This window comes from Stegodyphus dumicola, chromosome 8, assembly GCF_044657685.1.
Source record: "Stegodyphus dumicola isolate Sdum_Otavi_A_Nest chromosome 8, ASM4465768v1".
Classification (NCBI taxonomy): domain Eukaryota; kingdom Metazoa; phylum Arthropoda; class Arachnida; order Araneae; family Eresidae; genus Stegodyphus; species Stegodyphus dumicola.
The window spans coordinates 152,442,315-152,456,712 of NC_140775.1; the positions used below are offsets into that span (position 1 = coordinate 152,442,315).

The window sequence follows — 14,398 nt, forward strand, 5'->3', positions numbered from 1 at the left end:
ATAATTTCTGCATGCCATCTTACTAGATTTAAACTGATGATCTATAATCCGGAAAAATCGATAATCCGGAATCGCCGAAGTCCCGACGAGTCCGGATTAACGACTTTTGACTGTATTTCAAGTTTTACTCACTTCATTTTCAAAAGCAATTATTATGTCAAGCTGATAGATTAATTATAGAAAGCTCTATCAGTCCAGAACATGCTGATATTTACATGCATATTGTAGAATATATTGGTTCTTTGAAGGACATGAAATGTTTACACCATCAAAATCAAATTTTTTTAACAAATCAGTACCAAACTTATGATTAAATTTATCTAATATTGCAAATAAAAAGGTTTTAATATGTAATATGATATATATTCACCATATTAATGAAAATATATTGGAGATGTACAAACAAATTGAGGAAATACTGAAGAAAATCTTCTGGATCTTTAAAAAGAAGCCTAAGGAAGAAAAAAAAAAGCAGTTCAAAATTACATCTGCGTTATTAACATAAATATAAGCTTGACCCTATTTTTATTTAGTGTTCAAATTATATTACAAAAAAGGGTATCCAAATTTTAATATAAAAACTAGGAATAATGAAAAAAATCTGCCCATATTGAATACTCATATAAGATATTAAAATTTTTAATATGAATATTAAAAATTTAGAACCAATGCTGCAATCCATTTAAAATTACAATCCATACGACTTTCTTATGCCCCTTGGTGAATTATAATAAAATTCACGATGGTCTCTGATTGCTATAAATATTATGTTATGCTTTAATTTAAACAAATCCAACTGTAACTAAGCATACATACAAGCTACAGGCTATGAATACAATTCTGATTGGCAGTTAAGAGAAATATTAGCGGCTTCATGTAGCTGCCAACCTTTAAATTTAAAAAGTAATGAGGTTCTTGTACTAAACGACAATGCCATTTCAAAAGAACTCCAGACTGATTTAAATTCACTTTTATATTATTTATAATACAATTCAGATTTAAAATATACAGTACTACTGCATTACCCATTCAACCGTGACAGGAATCAACAGGCAAAGTGCTATATTGACAAAATAGACAACACAGAATTTTATAAAATTGAATTTTATCTGGTACACAGCTAATGGTTTGCATGCTCATTATGATAACACTTGGTTTTGAAATTCAATAGTTATGTTTGTGATTTCAGCTTGCCGATTAGTGTGTGCAGTGTTTCCTCTGCCTCTTCCTCTTGTAAGTAATTGTAATGCAACTGTAGAATTTGTCTCCAAGAAAAAAGATGTTTAATTTTTTTCAGAAATATGGGATTTTGCCTAGTTGTAGATAGAGTAGGGCCATTAAATTGTATTTTACAAATGATCAAATTGTCTGAGTCAGCTTGGAAATTCATTTGGAGAAGATGTAAGGAAGGATAGTAAAAAGACTGTTTTGAAGAGATTTTAAAGCTGATAGCTGAAAAGTACCCACAGGCTGAAAAAATGTATATATTTTCTGGATTGATTTTCATTATTGAGTAATATTATTAGCTAGCTTTTGTTTTTCTCTGATGTCATTATTATAGAAATCTTGCAGCTTTGAACTAGTTTACAAACTGTTCTGCAGAGAATATGATAATTTTCTCTAAATAAACGCAATTCTAAATATATTTAGTACTAGCATAACTAACTAAATTTAGTACTAGCATAGTTAGCAATTCACTAACTATACTTAGTACTTAAATTCCGAATCTAGTACAATAATATTGTTACTGAGATACAAATCTTCACATTTTTTTTTTTTTTTTTAATATTAAAACTGGTCAATGTGTACATGGAGAGCAGTGGCAAGTTTCATCATGATGCCAAAAACTTTGTGGTTTCCTGGCGTTTTTTAAGTGAAAGCATATCATTGTGCACATGGGCAGAAGACCGGGGGGGGGCAATGCTTTATTACATTTTTAATTTTATCAATGCCCTGTCGCTTTTAGGTAATTTTCGGCGTTTCATTATGGATGTTTTATGCAATTTTCATTGCACCACAGTTTTTTAAAACGACTACTGTTTTTCATGCATTAGACTGGAGAAAAATTAATCGCAGATTGTTGACTTTGCAGGAGTGTTGGGTGGATAATGTGATAGTACTAAATATAGTAATATTTAACCATTCTAAAATTTATGCGGCCGCTCAGATAGTATAGTTAGCGACATTGATTGCCACACTGATAGACCTAGCTTCTACTCCAAGAAGGCATTTATGTTTTAAATATATAGTGTCTGCGTGGCATGGGACGCTCAAAATACATGGGAAATCAAAAATCCTCTCCAGTTTGATGGTAGAGGAAGGAAAGAGACTCTCAGACCATCCTCTGATATGCTCTCCTTAAAATTGGGGTGGAACTGAGCAATGTCATACTGTCACTTGTTAGTTCTACTATCTTCTATATTGTGTATGCATGGCATGTGCCATGCATGCACAATAGATGATAGTACAACTAACAGGTGCAATCCTGTATTCCTTTCCACTGATAAAATACGTTGACTTTTCTGATTAGGTCAAACAAGTAAGATTAGCCATAACAATTTTTTTTTTTTCCTTGGCCAATTTCATTTTGCACTTTTCTACTGAGAAAATCCTGAGTACGTAAGAAAATTTGGCATATTTGTTGAAAGCAATAATAACAAAAATGTGGTTTACGCAAGATATTTTGCTTTCTTACTTTTATAAATAATATAAATGCTCTCTTGATGAATGTAAGTTTATGAAAATAGAGACTAAAATAGGCAAATATACAAATTTAGTTAATAAAGGCTCTATATATCCAAAAGCCCACACTGCTCAGAGGGTTAATGAAATAACTATAACTTTTATAAAGGTATTTTTTTGTTTGTTTATTTAACTGCATTACATTTTGTGTTTACCGACTAATTTAAATTAACAATATATATTCTTAATTAGAACAAGGATTAAATAACAATGAACATATTAAATAACAATAACTTGGCAACAAAATTAAGTTTTATACCATATAAAAGTTGATTGATTAGTATAAGAAGACAACACATGTACTTAATAAAATGCAATCCTCATTGAAAGGTATGAAGAAAGTAAACGCATTCTAAGAGGAGTAAATTCCAATTTTTAATTAAAAAAGATCGAGTTTTTACTTAGGCATTGCTCTGCACAAAAACATACTTAAGCTATATTTAGTACTTAAATTCCAAATATAGTACAACAATATTGTTACTGAGGTATAAATCTTTACATTTTATTTCAGTCAGGAAAATTTGAAATTTCTTATTTTAAGCCTTGGTGTCAAACTTGTAACTATAATACTCAACTTTGTTTCAATGTAGCATATTTTGATTAAGAAATTAAAATAATATACATTAACAAAATATAGAAGTGTTTATACTTCTAATATGGTCATACTATTCAAATGAGCATATTTATGAGATGCATAACTTGTTGCATAATTCTATGAGCTTAGATGAGTAACTTGATGCATAATTCAATACGTATTTAAAAAACATCCCAACATCACGTCAGTTACAAAGCAAGCAAGTTAACTCCATTCAATTCTATAAGATTATTCTCTTATGAGATCTAGGATAATTTGTTGCAAACTTATTCTCTTGTACCTAAAACATTACAACACATAAAAATAATTTTCTTTTTCTTTGCATTTCCTGACACACATATTAACAATTATTTTCCATCTCTTATTAGCCTGTTGAATTAAATAACTATATAAAAATGTATGGATTTTACCAATACTTAATGAAATGTCATGCACTTATAGAGAGAGAAAGGAAAACAAAAGATGTATTATAAAATATAATTTGCTTTTTAATAAAAAATAAAATGGAAGCACTTCCGCAAAGAACCCGGTAAATGTATTGAAATTTTTTAGATGAAATAGTAGATGCAGATTTTAGTTTATTTATGAAGCATGAAGTGACAAATCACAAAATATGTAATCTTAAGAATAAAACAACAATAATTTAATAGCATTATTAGACGAAGGAAACTCATTATTAAACACTTTCTTTATGTTTCCATATGTATGGTCGTATTTCTCTCTATATATACATATGCATGATAAAGAAAGCTAATTAATCTGACACGCTTGCTGGAAATCATATGCAACAATCCAAGAACGAAAATGAACGAGACCTAATTTGAAACTTGTATGCTGATTCATGGGCAAAATTTATCAAATACTCCAAGAAGGCTTCATGGGAAAATTTATCAAAATCTATGCCATTCTGAAACAGTTTATTTTTTTTTTTTTAACTTTAAAAGCTAACAGGGTGTTGAATTAATTACAAAATTGAATACATATTCCTCCCCATTTTTAAAAGAAAGAAAAACAACTTTCTCACTCGTAACATATCAGATAAACGTCAGTCAAAATATTACTTTATAAATTACTTACAGAAAAATTTAAAACAATACTTTAAGAAATGAAAAAATATTGCTTAAGCCTAAAATTAAAAATTCAATTAAGAAATGCACTCATACAAAATGCAACAAATAGCCGGTATTCTTATACCCTTTAAATCTTTAAGAATTAAGAAAATTTCGGACGTGAAATTTTACTTGTCTAATATCTTAACTCTTAGACTGTAAATAAAATTATTTCCTTACCATCGCTTTAAATATTTAAAATCACCGCGACTTGCAAGACAGGAAGACAGACGTCCTGTTTTGCACTCCTACGTCTTTCTGCCCTACACTGATAATACTAATCATGCAAATTAGAAAATGAAAAGTTCCCTGGGAAATGGGAGAAGCAAATCTAAAATGCTTTTAAAAAACTGTAGTTTTTATAATCAAAAATATTATTTAACACTTAATAGTAATGTAGTTTTCCACATATTTTTGTAACTAATTAAAGTTTTAATTGGTAATTTACTTGTTAATTTAAATTGCAATTACAATGACATAATAAAATAAAGTGAGCTATTTCTATCTATCATGCAATATTAATTTCAAATCTTTCATATACGCACTTTTTTAATGTTTCCCTCCCCCCAAAGCCAAAAGTACTTTTTTCAAGTGAAAAGTTTACCTGCAGGTTTCCAATTTTAAAATTGGTTTTGAGTGTGCAAAATAGTGTGGGAATTTTTGTTTTATCGCTTCCATTTTCCCTATAAATTAAGGTAAATAAAGCGCTTGGTTTATTTAGTTATATGATATATTAAATATTCCAATGTTAGCTTCTGTGAATTTACTATAAGATAAAGCATGCAATCAATTTATTGCCGTGTTATAGTTGAAGCTAAATTGCGGCTGTAGACCGCACTTGAAACTTGTATTTTAAGTAATATTAATAGAATAATTACAGGAGTGTAAGAGATTGGATAATAGTGGTTTCATGTTACCACAATAAACATTAAATTTATCTTATTCCCAAGTAGTTCATATAATTTGAAGCCTTGTTAATACTCCAGCAAAGAGAAAGAAAAAAATTATTAAAAAGGTGCTATATTTATTGCACTTGAAACAGAATTTTTTTTTTTTTTTTGTTTGCAATTAAGTATGTCTGCATCTAAATTCGTACGTTTTATCATTGAAGTTCTGCGTCTAATGTGTAGTGTGCTACCGTTGATATCACAAAGATTAAATATAATGATAGAAAAATTTATGTCATGAAAATTTAATTTGTATCCAATAAAAATTAGCTAAAAAGGAAAGTCATAAAATTAAGCAACAGGATTGAAATTATAAATATCATTTAGCATCTTCATTTTATAATTGTCGGATTGTGAAATCCATCTCAGTTTGCATGTGGAAAAAAAAAAAAAAAACAGCTACAATCATTATCTAACTGTCTGTATATTTTGGCATACATGTTTTCCATCAGACTAAGCAACACTAGGTTGCCAATCCAACTGCAAAACAACACCCAGGGGCTCAACCCCTGTGTTCGCATCTTGGAGAGGATCGACGCCGTCGCAATAAGACAACACTGGTTGTCGCCACCTGCTGATGACAAGGCTGCCCGTTGCCTAAGAATAGGACCCAGCAAAACTGGAGTGCCATCCCCAGGCAGCTACCCATAATACTACCCTGGGCTACTGTAACCTTAAGCTTGCCAGATCGACAGGCCGACCGATAAGTGGCCTGCGAGACAGGTGACCAATAAGCGGCCTGGCCTTTAGAACCACAGGTTTGTTATTTGTATACCCACGTGACTACTTAGGTACAGATCAACAGATCATAGCCAGTAGTTTTGCAGAGTTCTCTACGTCGACCCCAAAGGGAACACAATTGGGAAAAATGAAAACTGAAAAATAGTTCTGTATATAGATGTATATACAGTACAAAGTCCCATATCTGAACTCATCGGGACTTTCACGATTCTGGATTTGGGATTTTTCCGGGTATTAGATCATCAGTTTAAATCTAGTAAGATGGCATGTAGAAATAATAAAATTAAAAATATGAAATCATGATTTATGAAATAATGAAGCATTTATGATCTAAAGGGTATCAAAATTTTCAAAAAAAGCTTAATACTTGTTTTTTTACTTTATTAAACATTTCAAGTTGTTTAAGTTGCTTTCTTTCTTTATTTATTTTTTTGTTTTTGGTTAATACTTTCTCTTTAATTTTATAGACAGACATAATTTCTTATTCAGTTACAAAATTCCATTGCTGAAATCCTGTAACTGCTGTGTCCAGAATTCCGACTTAACTTGTCAATCAAAATTTTTTCGTCACTCTGTCTATAGAGGTATTTTCTGGATCTATAATCATACTACAGATTTTGCCATTTGGTAATTTGGTTGAGGAGCATTATTATCACAGTGAAAAACTTCTTTTATATCCTCTTCATTCATTACCGCTTCTCCACATTTCTTTACAAAATCCGTTATTTTGAAAATCTCACCTTTGGTTTGTGATATCTGAAAACCTTCAGATTTGCGGCTATCGTCATAAAATTTAGCTATCGTTCACTATGCATATTTGGCTATGTATTATGAGATTGGCGACTAAAGATAAGTTTTGCTAAATTTTATCTTGCTTCTATCGCATATTGAGACAATTAAGCCTGAATTGTATTAGTTTAGTTATTTATTACACTTAACGTCTGTTTCTTGCACATGCCTAATGCTTATCTGAGTCCTGAATAAATAAATTCTCACATATACTTAAGGCTTATTGAGAGCCAGTGCTAGATATCTTATCAATGTGATGCAATCTCTGTGGCTCCTAAATTCTGCTACAAAGCATCACCCTTTGTCTTCCTTAAATTCTGCCGCCCGGTGCAGCCAACTCTTTCGCTTGTTCTGAGTTCTTTTTCGCAATGAACTCTTTCGCTTGTTCTGGGTTTATGTGATTAACAAATCAGTTATTCTGAATTCAAATAGTACTAAATGTAATCTTTTGGCATATGAGTATAATTAACAAAATCTACTTACTTAATTTAATCTATTTAATACATATGGAAAGAATTATTTGTTAAATTTTTCTTGTCAACATTTCTTAGTGCATTTAACTTAAATCTGTAATCATTGTCAAGTGTAATATCAACATGAAAGATTACCATACCGTTTCTCAATTACTAATATATAAAAAAAAAAAAATTAAAAAAAAAAGTAAGTTTAGGCATCACTCTATGAGTCATTACTCAAGTTGTCATTTGTTGATAAACATGCGATGATTAAAGCAAAATATAATAAATAATGATTTGCCAGGTTGGTGTCAGGGGTATAAAATATTAGTAGGTGTAAAATCAACGATGTATCTGTTGAAGGTTTTGGTTTGAGATGTATGACAGGCAGATATGCAGCTACGAAGCCAAATTATTGATCATACAAATTTATGCGAAAATGATTGTTTCTTCAATAATGAGGTGTTTTACTTATTGCTCAAGTGAAATTAAGAATCAGGACTTTACGTGTTTTATTATGCATGGGAGAAGGAGGAAAACAAATGTGCATGCATAAAGCACTAAAAAAAAATATAATAAAAAATACTTTGTAGTGGCCTTTGAGGTTCAGATATTGGAAGTCCGGATCTCGGTGTACTGGTCTGTTCAGAAAGTATCAGGACTGAATTTATTATGCAAAACAGGTTTTGAGTCAATCTCCTTCAAAATGTGTTCCATTGGCAGTAACACACTTGGGCCAACGATGTTTCCAGTCCTCGAAACATTTCTGGAACTCCGATTTTGGGATGGCCTGAAGCTGCTGCATCAAATTCTGTTTTATCGTCTCAATGTCCTGAAACCGGTGTCCTCTTAAAGTGTTCTTGATCATGGAAAAGAGCAAGAAATCTGGAGGTGACATGTCCGGCGAGTAAGGAGGATGTGCTACTTGGATTGTTCCATGTTTTGCCAGGAACTGCAGCACAAGATTGCTGGTGTGCTCTGGGGCTCAGTCATGATGAAGCTTCCAGCGAGAGGACGCCCACAACACCGGTCGGTTTCTGCTAACAGCCTCTCTTAATCTCCTCATGACGTCCAAGTAGAATTCCTTGTTCACTGTCTGGCCCTGGGGAGCGTACTCATGATGAACAATTCCATCTGCATCGAAAAACACAAGCAACATGACTTTGATCTGGCTTCACACCTGTCGTGCTTTCTTTGCTGAGGAGACCCAGGGCTTTTCCATTGTGATGACTACTGCTTTGTTTCGGGATCATATCCGTAAATCCACGACTCATCTCCAGTGATTACGAGCTTCATGAACTCGGGATCGTTGCTTGCACTTTGAAACAAATCAGATGTGATTGCCAGTCATTGGAATTTCTGATCCTCATTGAGGAGACGTGGCACAAGCTTTGCAGACACTCAGCACATGTTCAAGTCCTTTCTCAAAATTTCATCACATGATCCTATGGAAACGCCACACTTCTGTGCAATTTCTCGGACTGTTAAATGACGATCAGAGCGCACCACAGCCTGCACTTGTGCAATCTTGTCCTCACTGTAAGAGGTAGACGGGCGTCCAGAACGGGGATCACTGTCCACTGATTTCCGACTCTCCTTGAGTCACCAGAACTTCAGTCACTTGAAAACCCGAGCACGACTCATCGCCTCATCTCCAAATGCTGTTTTATTATCTCGTAGGTTTCGGTGCCTGTTTTACTGAGCTTAAAACAAAAATTGATACAAATTCGCTGCTCCGTGTTTTCAGACATTTTCTGTTTTCGACGAACACACGCAAACACTCCACATGAAAGAAGTCAGTGTGACTAAATGGCGTGCTGTACAGACCTGCCGGTTTTTGTGAAACATGAGCATGCATGATGCGCACAGTCCCACTGCTAGTGGTTTTCTGGAATAAATAGAATAAATTCAGTCTTGATACTTTCTGAATAAATCTTGTATATATCTTCAATAGGAATGAAAATAAAATAAGTGTAAGTTGCAGTATATTGTGTAATTCATACATAAGGTAATTCTTCGCATGGTGCGAGATTGAAAATGCTACCATACTTGTGTACTTTTGGGTCTAGTGCCCTGCTAAAGGGAAAATACCTCTAAGTTTACTGTTTTAGTCAGGTGGACTTGTTTGTATTGTAATCATAAAATAATTTTCATTTATAAAATGTTATTAAGTGCACGGTTCAAATGTGTACACCATTTTGAATTTTACCCCTTTTTATATTTTTTATCATCTCAAAAGTTTTAGCTTGCCTTAGTAAAAATAAGTGTAAAGTTAGGCAAAAATTAATCTTAGTTTGGTGTAGATTTCAAATAAAACTAGAAATTTTGTAGAATCATTAGATTTGTCAAAGCAGGGGATGATCAAAGAGCAGTGCCCTTCTTGAACTCGAACTCCAGATGTGCTTACCAGTTACAACATAAAGGAATAGAATGTAGTAAAAATGGAGAAAATGCCATATTTTTACCTCCACTCCCCAACTGTCTCAACAAGGACAGTTGGGGAGGTAATAACCAATTCAAAAAGGGAGGGTCACCGAGTATTTTTTTTTTTTTTTTTTTTACTTGAAAAGATGATCTTGGATCGTCATTAAAATCAATACAGTTTTGTTCAAAATCTATGTCTAGCAGTTTGCTTTTTAGTGTCATTTAAAATTTTACATTAACATGTTCCAATTTTCGTTGCTAACTTTAAATACTATAGTTTTTCAAGATTTTTTTTTTTTTTTTTAATGCATGATTTTGGTTGAATACATGAAATTCAAGTTCTTGATAACACTCATTTTTATTTTTTACCATATTATAATTTTTGATATCTTTCACATTTTAAGTACCAATGCTTTTCATACATATGCTTTTCTTCAGTTTCCATTATTTTAATAATTTTGTTTACTATTATTTTATACATTACTTTTGATTGGACCATAATATCTAATTTGATTAGGTTTAAAATATAATCATTTGTTTTTTAACTTCATTTGCCCTCCCTTTATTTTTAAAATACGTATTTGCGTATCTTTTGCACATTTCAGTCAAATTCATTGGTTTAGTGAGTTCATTTAGTTTGGTACTTATGTATTACCACAACCACTTCGGCACAGTTCAATAATTTTTTATAGAAGAAAAAGACTAATAGTAATTACAAAAACCTATATATATACATTTTATAATCCGAGACCTGGAAATGTTCAGGGATTCTTGATTTCAGGATTTTAGATCAGCAATTTAAATCATGACATGTAGACAAGTTTTATTAAGAATTTTTATTAAGACAGATGCTCTAATATATAAGTACTCGTATTTAAAAAAGATTTCAAACTGATCCAACTTTTATTCACTCTTTTTTTTTTTTTTTGGCTACTATGTGATTAAAAAATATTTTTTAATGTTTTATATTTTAGTTATATATTTTATTTAATAAGCACTTTTCATTTTAGTGTAAATTTGATCATTGTCACAATGTCAGATGATGAAGAAATTGCTTATGTCAAGCGTCAGAAAATTATTCATTTTGGAAGTTTAGAAGAACAAGAAAGACTAAAGCTTGCTGAGAAAGAAAAAGAAAAAGATGAAGAGAGTGATGATAATAAAGAACCCAGTGACGATGAGGAAGCTACAGCTGCAAAAGAAACGCTGTCTGCTGGAGATGTTAATATTAGTGAAGGTAAGCAGGTTTAATTAAAATTGAGTCAAAAATCTAAAAGAACATTATTATTCTCTGATATCATGCTTACAGATGCTCCAATTTGATATGCATCCCAGCTGCCTTTTTCATTTTGTCTCAGTTATTTGATAAACTTTTAGAAGTACCAAATATCCTAGGGTTAAAAATAGGGCTTTCTCAGGTGCATTTATGCCAATTAAAATAGCCCCTCTGTTGCACTTGTTGTTGCCAATTTAATATTTTGCATCTTATTATTTTGTAATATATAAGCACTTTTAATGTTGTCTGAATCAGCGATATTGCAGACCACTAAGATAATTTTAGATTCTAGACTTTCGATATTTTCACTAAAAATGATGACACATGTCTTTTGTACATTGAGCTATGATAAAATAGTTTTGGTAAAGCAGAATCCTTTATTTAGATGAACAACAGAGAATTAACATGGTCTGAAATTGAAGCTTTATGGGGGAAAAATTAATGAAACTGTCTTAAATAATACAAGAAGCAAGGATGAACTTTTCGATGAAGTAATGATTGCAAAAGTTTTTTTGGTCAGCTAATTGTAAAATTGGGGAAGATAAAATTGTGGAGAAAATGGATATAACTTTGCAATAATTTATTAGAGAAATCATTTTATTGCCTACTTATACTCAAATAAAAGAACACTTTTTCAGCCTGCAAGGAACAATGTGTGATGATGAAATCAAAAGAGTATTCTCAGTAATGAATATCATTATGGTCTGGAAAAAGGTAGAATAGCTGAATCAGCTATCAAAGCTGATTTTACATGTTGACTAAATTGCAGTGAATTTTTCAATGTCATTAAAAACAACAAGGAATTTTTAAAGAGTATTCACACTGGTGATAAATACTAATAACTTCTTAATAATGAGATATATTCAGTTGAGCTATTAAAAATTTCTTTCAATTCTCTGTTTCCCCCCCTCCCCCCCTTTTTTTTTTGTTTGTTAACTTCTTTATTTATATTTTTCATTCATAGGTTACTTATCCTAGTAGGTTTTATTCTCATTTGCATTTTCTCACAAATATTCTAGATTGAGCAGAAAATATAATGGTAAGCCTACACATAAACCTTATTGTGATGGTTAAAAAATTTACCTATGTTGCTATTTATCATGGCTTTGTATCTAACTATTTGAATTGTTCAGGTACAATATGAAGCCAAACTGCAAAACATTTATTACAGCCTATTATATACTTAATGAATCAGGCCAGATTTGTTGTTGTTAAAAGTTAAGTTGGAAATTTTCTCCTCTGAATATCTGCATTATTGCATTTCTGTTTTGAACAATTTTTCTTAATGTAATTTCTAATATATTTCTGATATATGTTTCATAGTTTAGGACAGAAAAACAGTTTTTCTGGTTTATGGTGTATCGTAAACCAAGGTAACCTTGCTTCTTGTATGTCCTAGTTCTTGTTTTTGCACTTTCGGAACTTACAGAGTGTCACCAAACCTTTACCGTGTCATATGATAGTTATTAGTACCTAAAGCTGTACACATGATTTGGTGACATTCTGTAGCTGACTTTTTGCTACAGACCTGGAAGTAAATGATGGTTCTAATCTGATAGTGTGATAGTTACATTTCGGAGATCTTGTACTAGTGATAACAATATTTTTTTACAAATTTCACAACACAGTATTTTAAAGGAAGTCTCTTTCTTTCAAATGCCAAAAATCATTTGACTAAATATGATTAAACACAGCAGCGTGAACTGTTTGCGCAGATGATATTTATGGTGGTGGGAAAATTTGATAGAACCCGATAGTATGTGCTCTTTATGCATAAATAATGGCATAGTTATTTTACCTATGTTAAAATTTGGGGAGGGTGGGAAACATTTTTAAGTTCTTAGCATAACAAACTTTTTTTCTGAATGCAAAACTAGAAAAAAATTAAATATTTCTCAATAGTAAAAGAATAATTTTAGAAAATATTAAAATGTACATTTTTTTTGTATAACATTTTTATAAGTTTGTAATTCATTAATCCTTTACCAGAAAAGATCTTAAACAAAAAATAGTAGTTCTTTCAGAGACTAGGCAAAGCATCAACCAGTTATTGCTAATAGAATATAATTCAAGATTATTGTATTTCTTTAAGCATAATGTGCTAAATATGTTATCTTTGTCATTTATAATTATTCAAAAATAATTTTCATTGTATTCAGATTTATAATAAAAGAACCTGTTTTTCCATAGAATATATGGAATTAGAAGAAGAAGAAAACAAAGAAAAACAAATGCTCTTGGAAGAATTTGAAAGGAGGAAAAAGGTATATTTTCTGTAAATTAATGTATTTATCATTTTATGTCTAAAATTGATATTTATCATTTCACTGTATCAATGTGTTTTATTTTTAGTACAAATTTCATCTAAGCTGTTTTTGTTTAATTTATATATACAAATTTATGCATAGACTCCAACTACTATGGATTCTTTGTAGTTTCTACATAAATTCCTTAAAAACTATGATCTACAGAAAATGAGGAAAAAAAAAAAAAAAAAAATGCTAGGATTTTGCTAAAAGGGGGCAAAGGAAATGAATAGTATGCAAAATGATACCAACTTGTTTCTCCAGTGATTCGCAGAATGCTTGTGACATCAAGTATCACATGTTAAGTTAATGATTATGTGAATATTACTATTAATAATTATTTATTATTATATTATAATAATATAACATGTTAAGTCAATGATCATGCTGATTTCGAAGATTATCCAATCTTAATTAAGCAAATTCTAACCTTTATCATTCCAATCAAGCACCTTGCAGTGAAGGGCACTATAATGCTACATCCCATATTCTTGAATATTGACAAATTGGCTAATCCTATAACTGGGCACAAGATTAATGGAAAGAAAAAGACTGAAAGACTTTAGGCATTATATTTTTGCCTTACGTATACTATAAATCAGTAAAGCTCTAGTTATCTGAGACAAACCTGCAACTCATTATAGTTTAGTCTTTTACTGAAATTTAATAAATTGGGAGTTATCAGAATTGAGTTTTACATTCTCATAATTTTAATCCCTTGCCCCAAAAAAGGTTATGTGTGCATAGTTGTAAGACATGAAAATAGCTTAACTTTGAGAGATGGCTTAAGTATAACTTTGTCAAATGATTTTCAGGTAAGAAACTAATGCTTAGAGTGTTTTCCAAATAAAAATTATTTGATTTTGAAGTGTAAATTATGAAAAACAGCGGACTTATAAGGGACAATGCTGCTATGAAAGATTAATACATCAATGTAACTGTTTCAAATCTGTAATGTAATTTATTAAACTAATCTTTTATATTTCTATCACCATTAATAACTAATTAAATACT

The 14,398-nt window shown here is 31.0% G+C and overlaps 2 protein-coding genes across 4 annotated transcripts in view; one reads left to right on the forward strand and one right to left on the reverse strand.

Annotated features, from left to right (window-relative positions):
• LOC118182041 (uncharacterized) overlaps window positions 1-4,701 on the reverse strand; it is a 35,136-nt gene extending 30,435 nt beyond the window's left edge. The window contains exons 1-2 of one of the 3 annotated variants that reach the window (XM_035351309.2): window positions 4,627-4,701; window positions 371-452 (exon numbers count right to left, since the gene is read on the reverse strand). In XM_035351309.2, coding sequence (XP_035207200.1) covers window positions 371-373 — 3 coding nt within the window. In that variant the 5' untranslated portion in view covers window positions 374-452; window positions 4,627-4,701. Of the gene's footprint in view, window positions 1-370; window positions 453-4,500; window positions 4,601-4,626 lie in introns of those variants that run through there. The other 2 variants (XM_085823064.1, XM_085823063.1) reach the window with 2 other exon arrangements.
• Window positions 4,702-4,994: 293 nt separating this feature from the next.
• Window positions 4,995-14,398, forward strand: part of U4-U6-60K (U4-U6 small nuclear riboprotein factor 60K) — a 49,380-nt gene continuing 39,976 nt past the window's right edge. Inside the window, exons 1-3 of the mRNA XM_035351307.2 lie at window positions 4,995-5,141; window positions 10,813-11,039; window positions 13,269-13,342. Coding sequence (XP_035207198.1) covers window positions 10,835-11,039; window positions 13,269-13,342 — 279 coding nt within the window. The 5' untranslated portion in view covers window positions 4,995-5,141; window positions 10,813-10,834. The remainder of the gene's footprint in view (window positions 5,142-10,812; window positions 11,040-13,268; window positions 13,343-14,398) is intronic.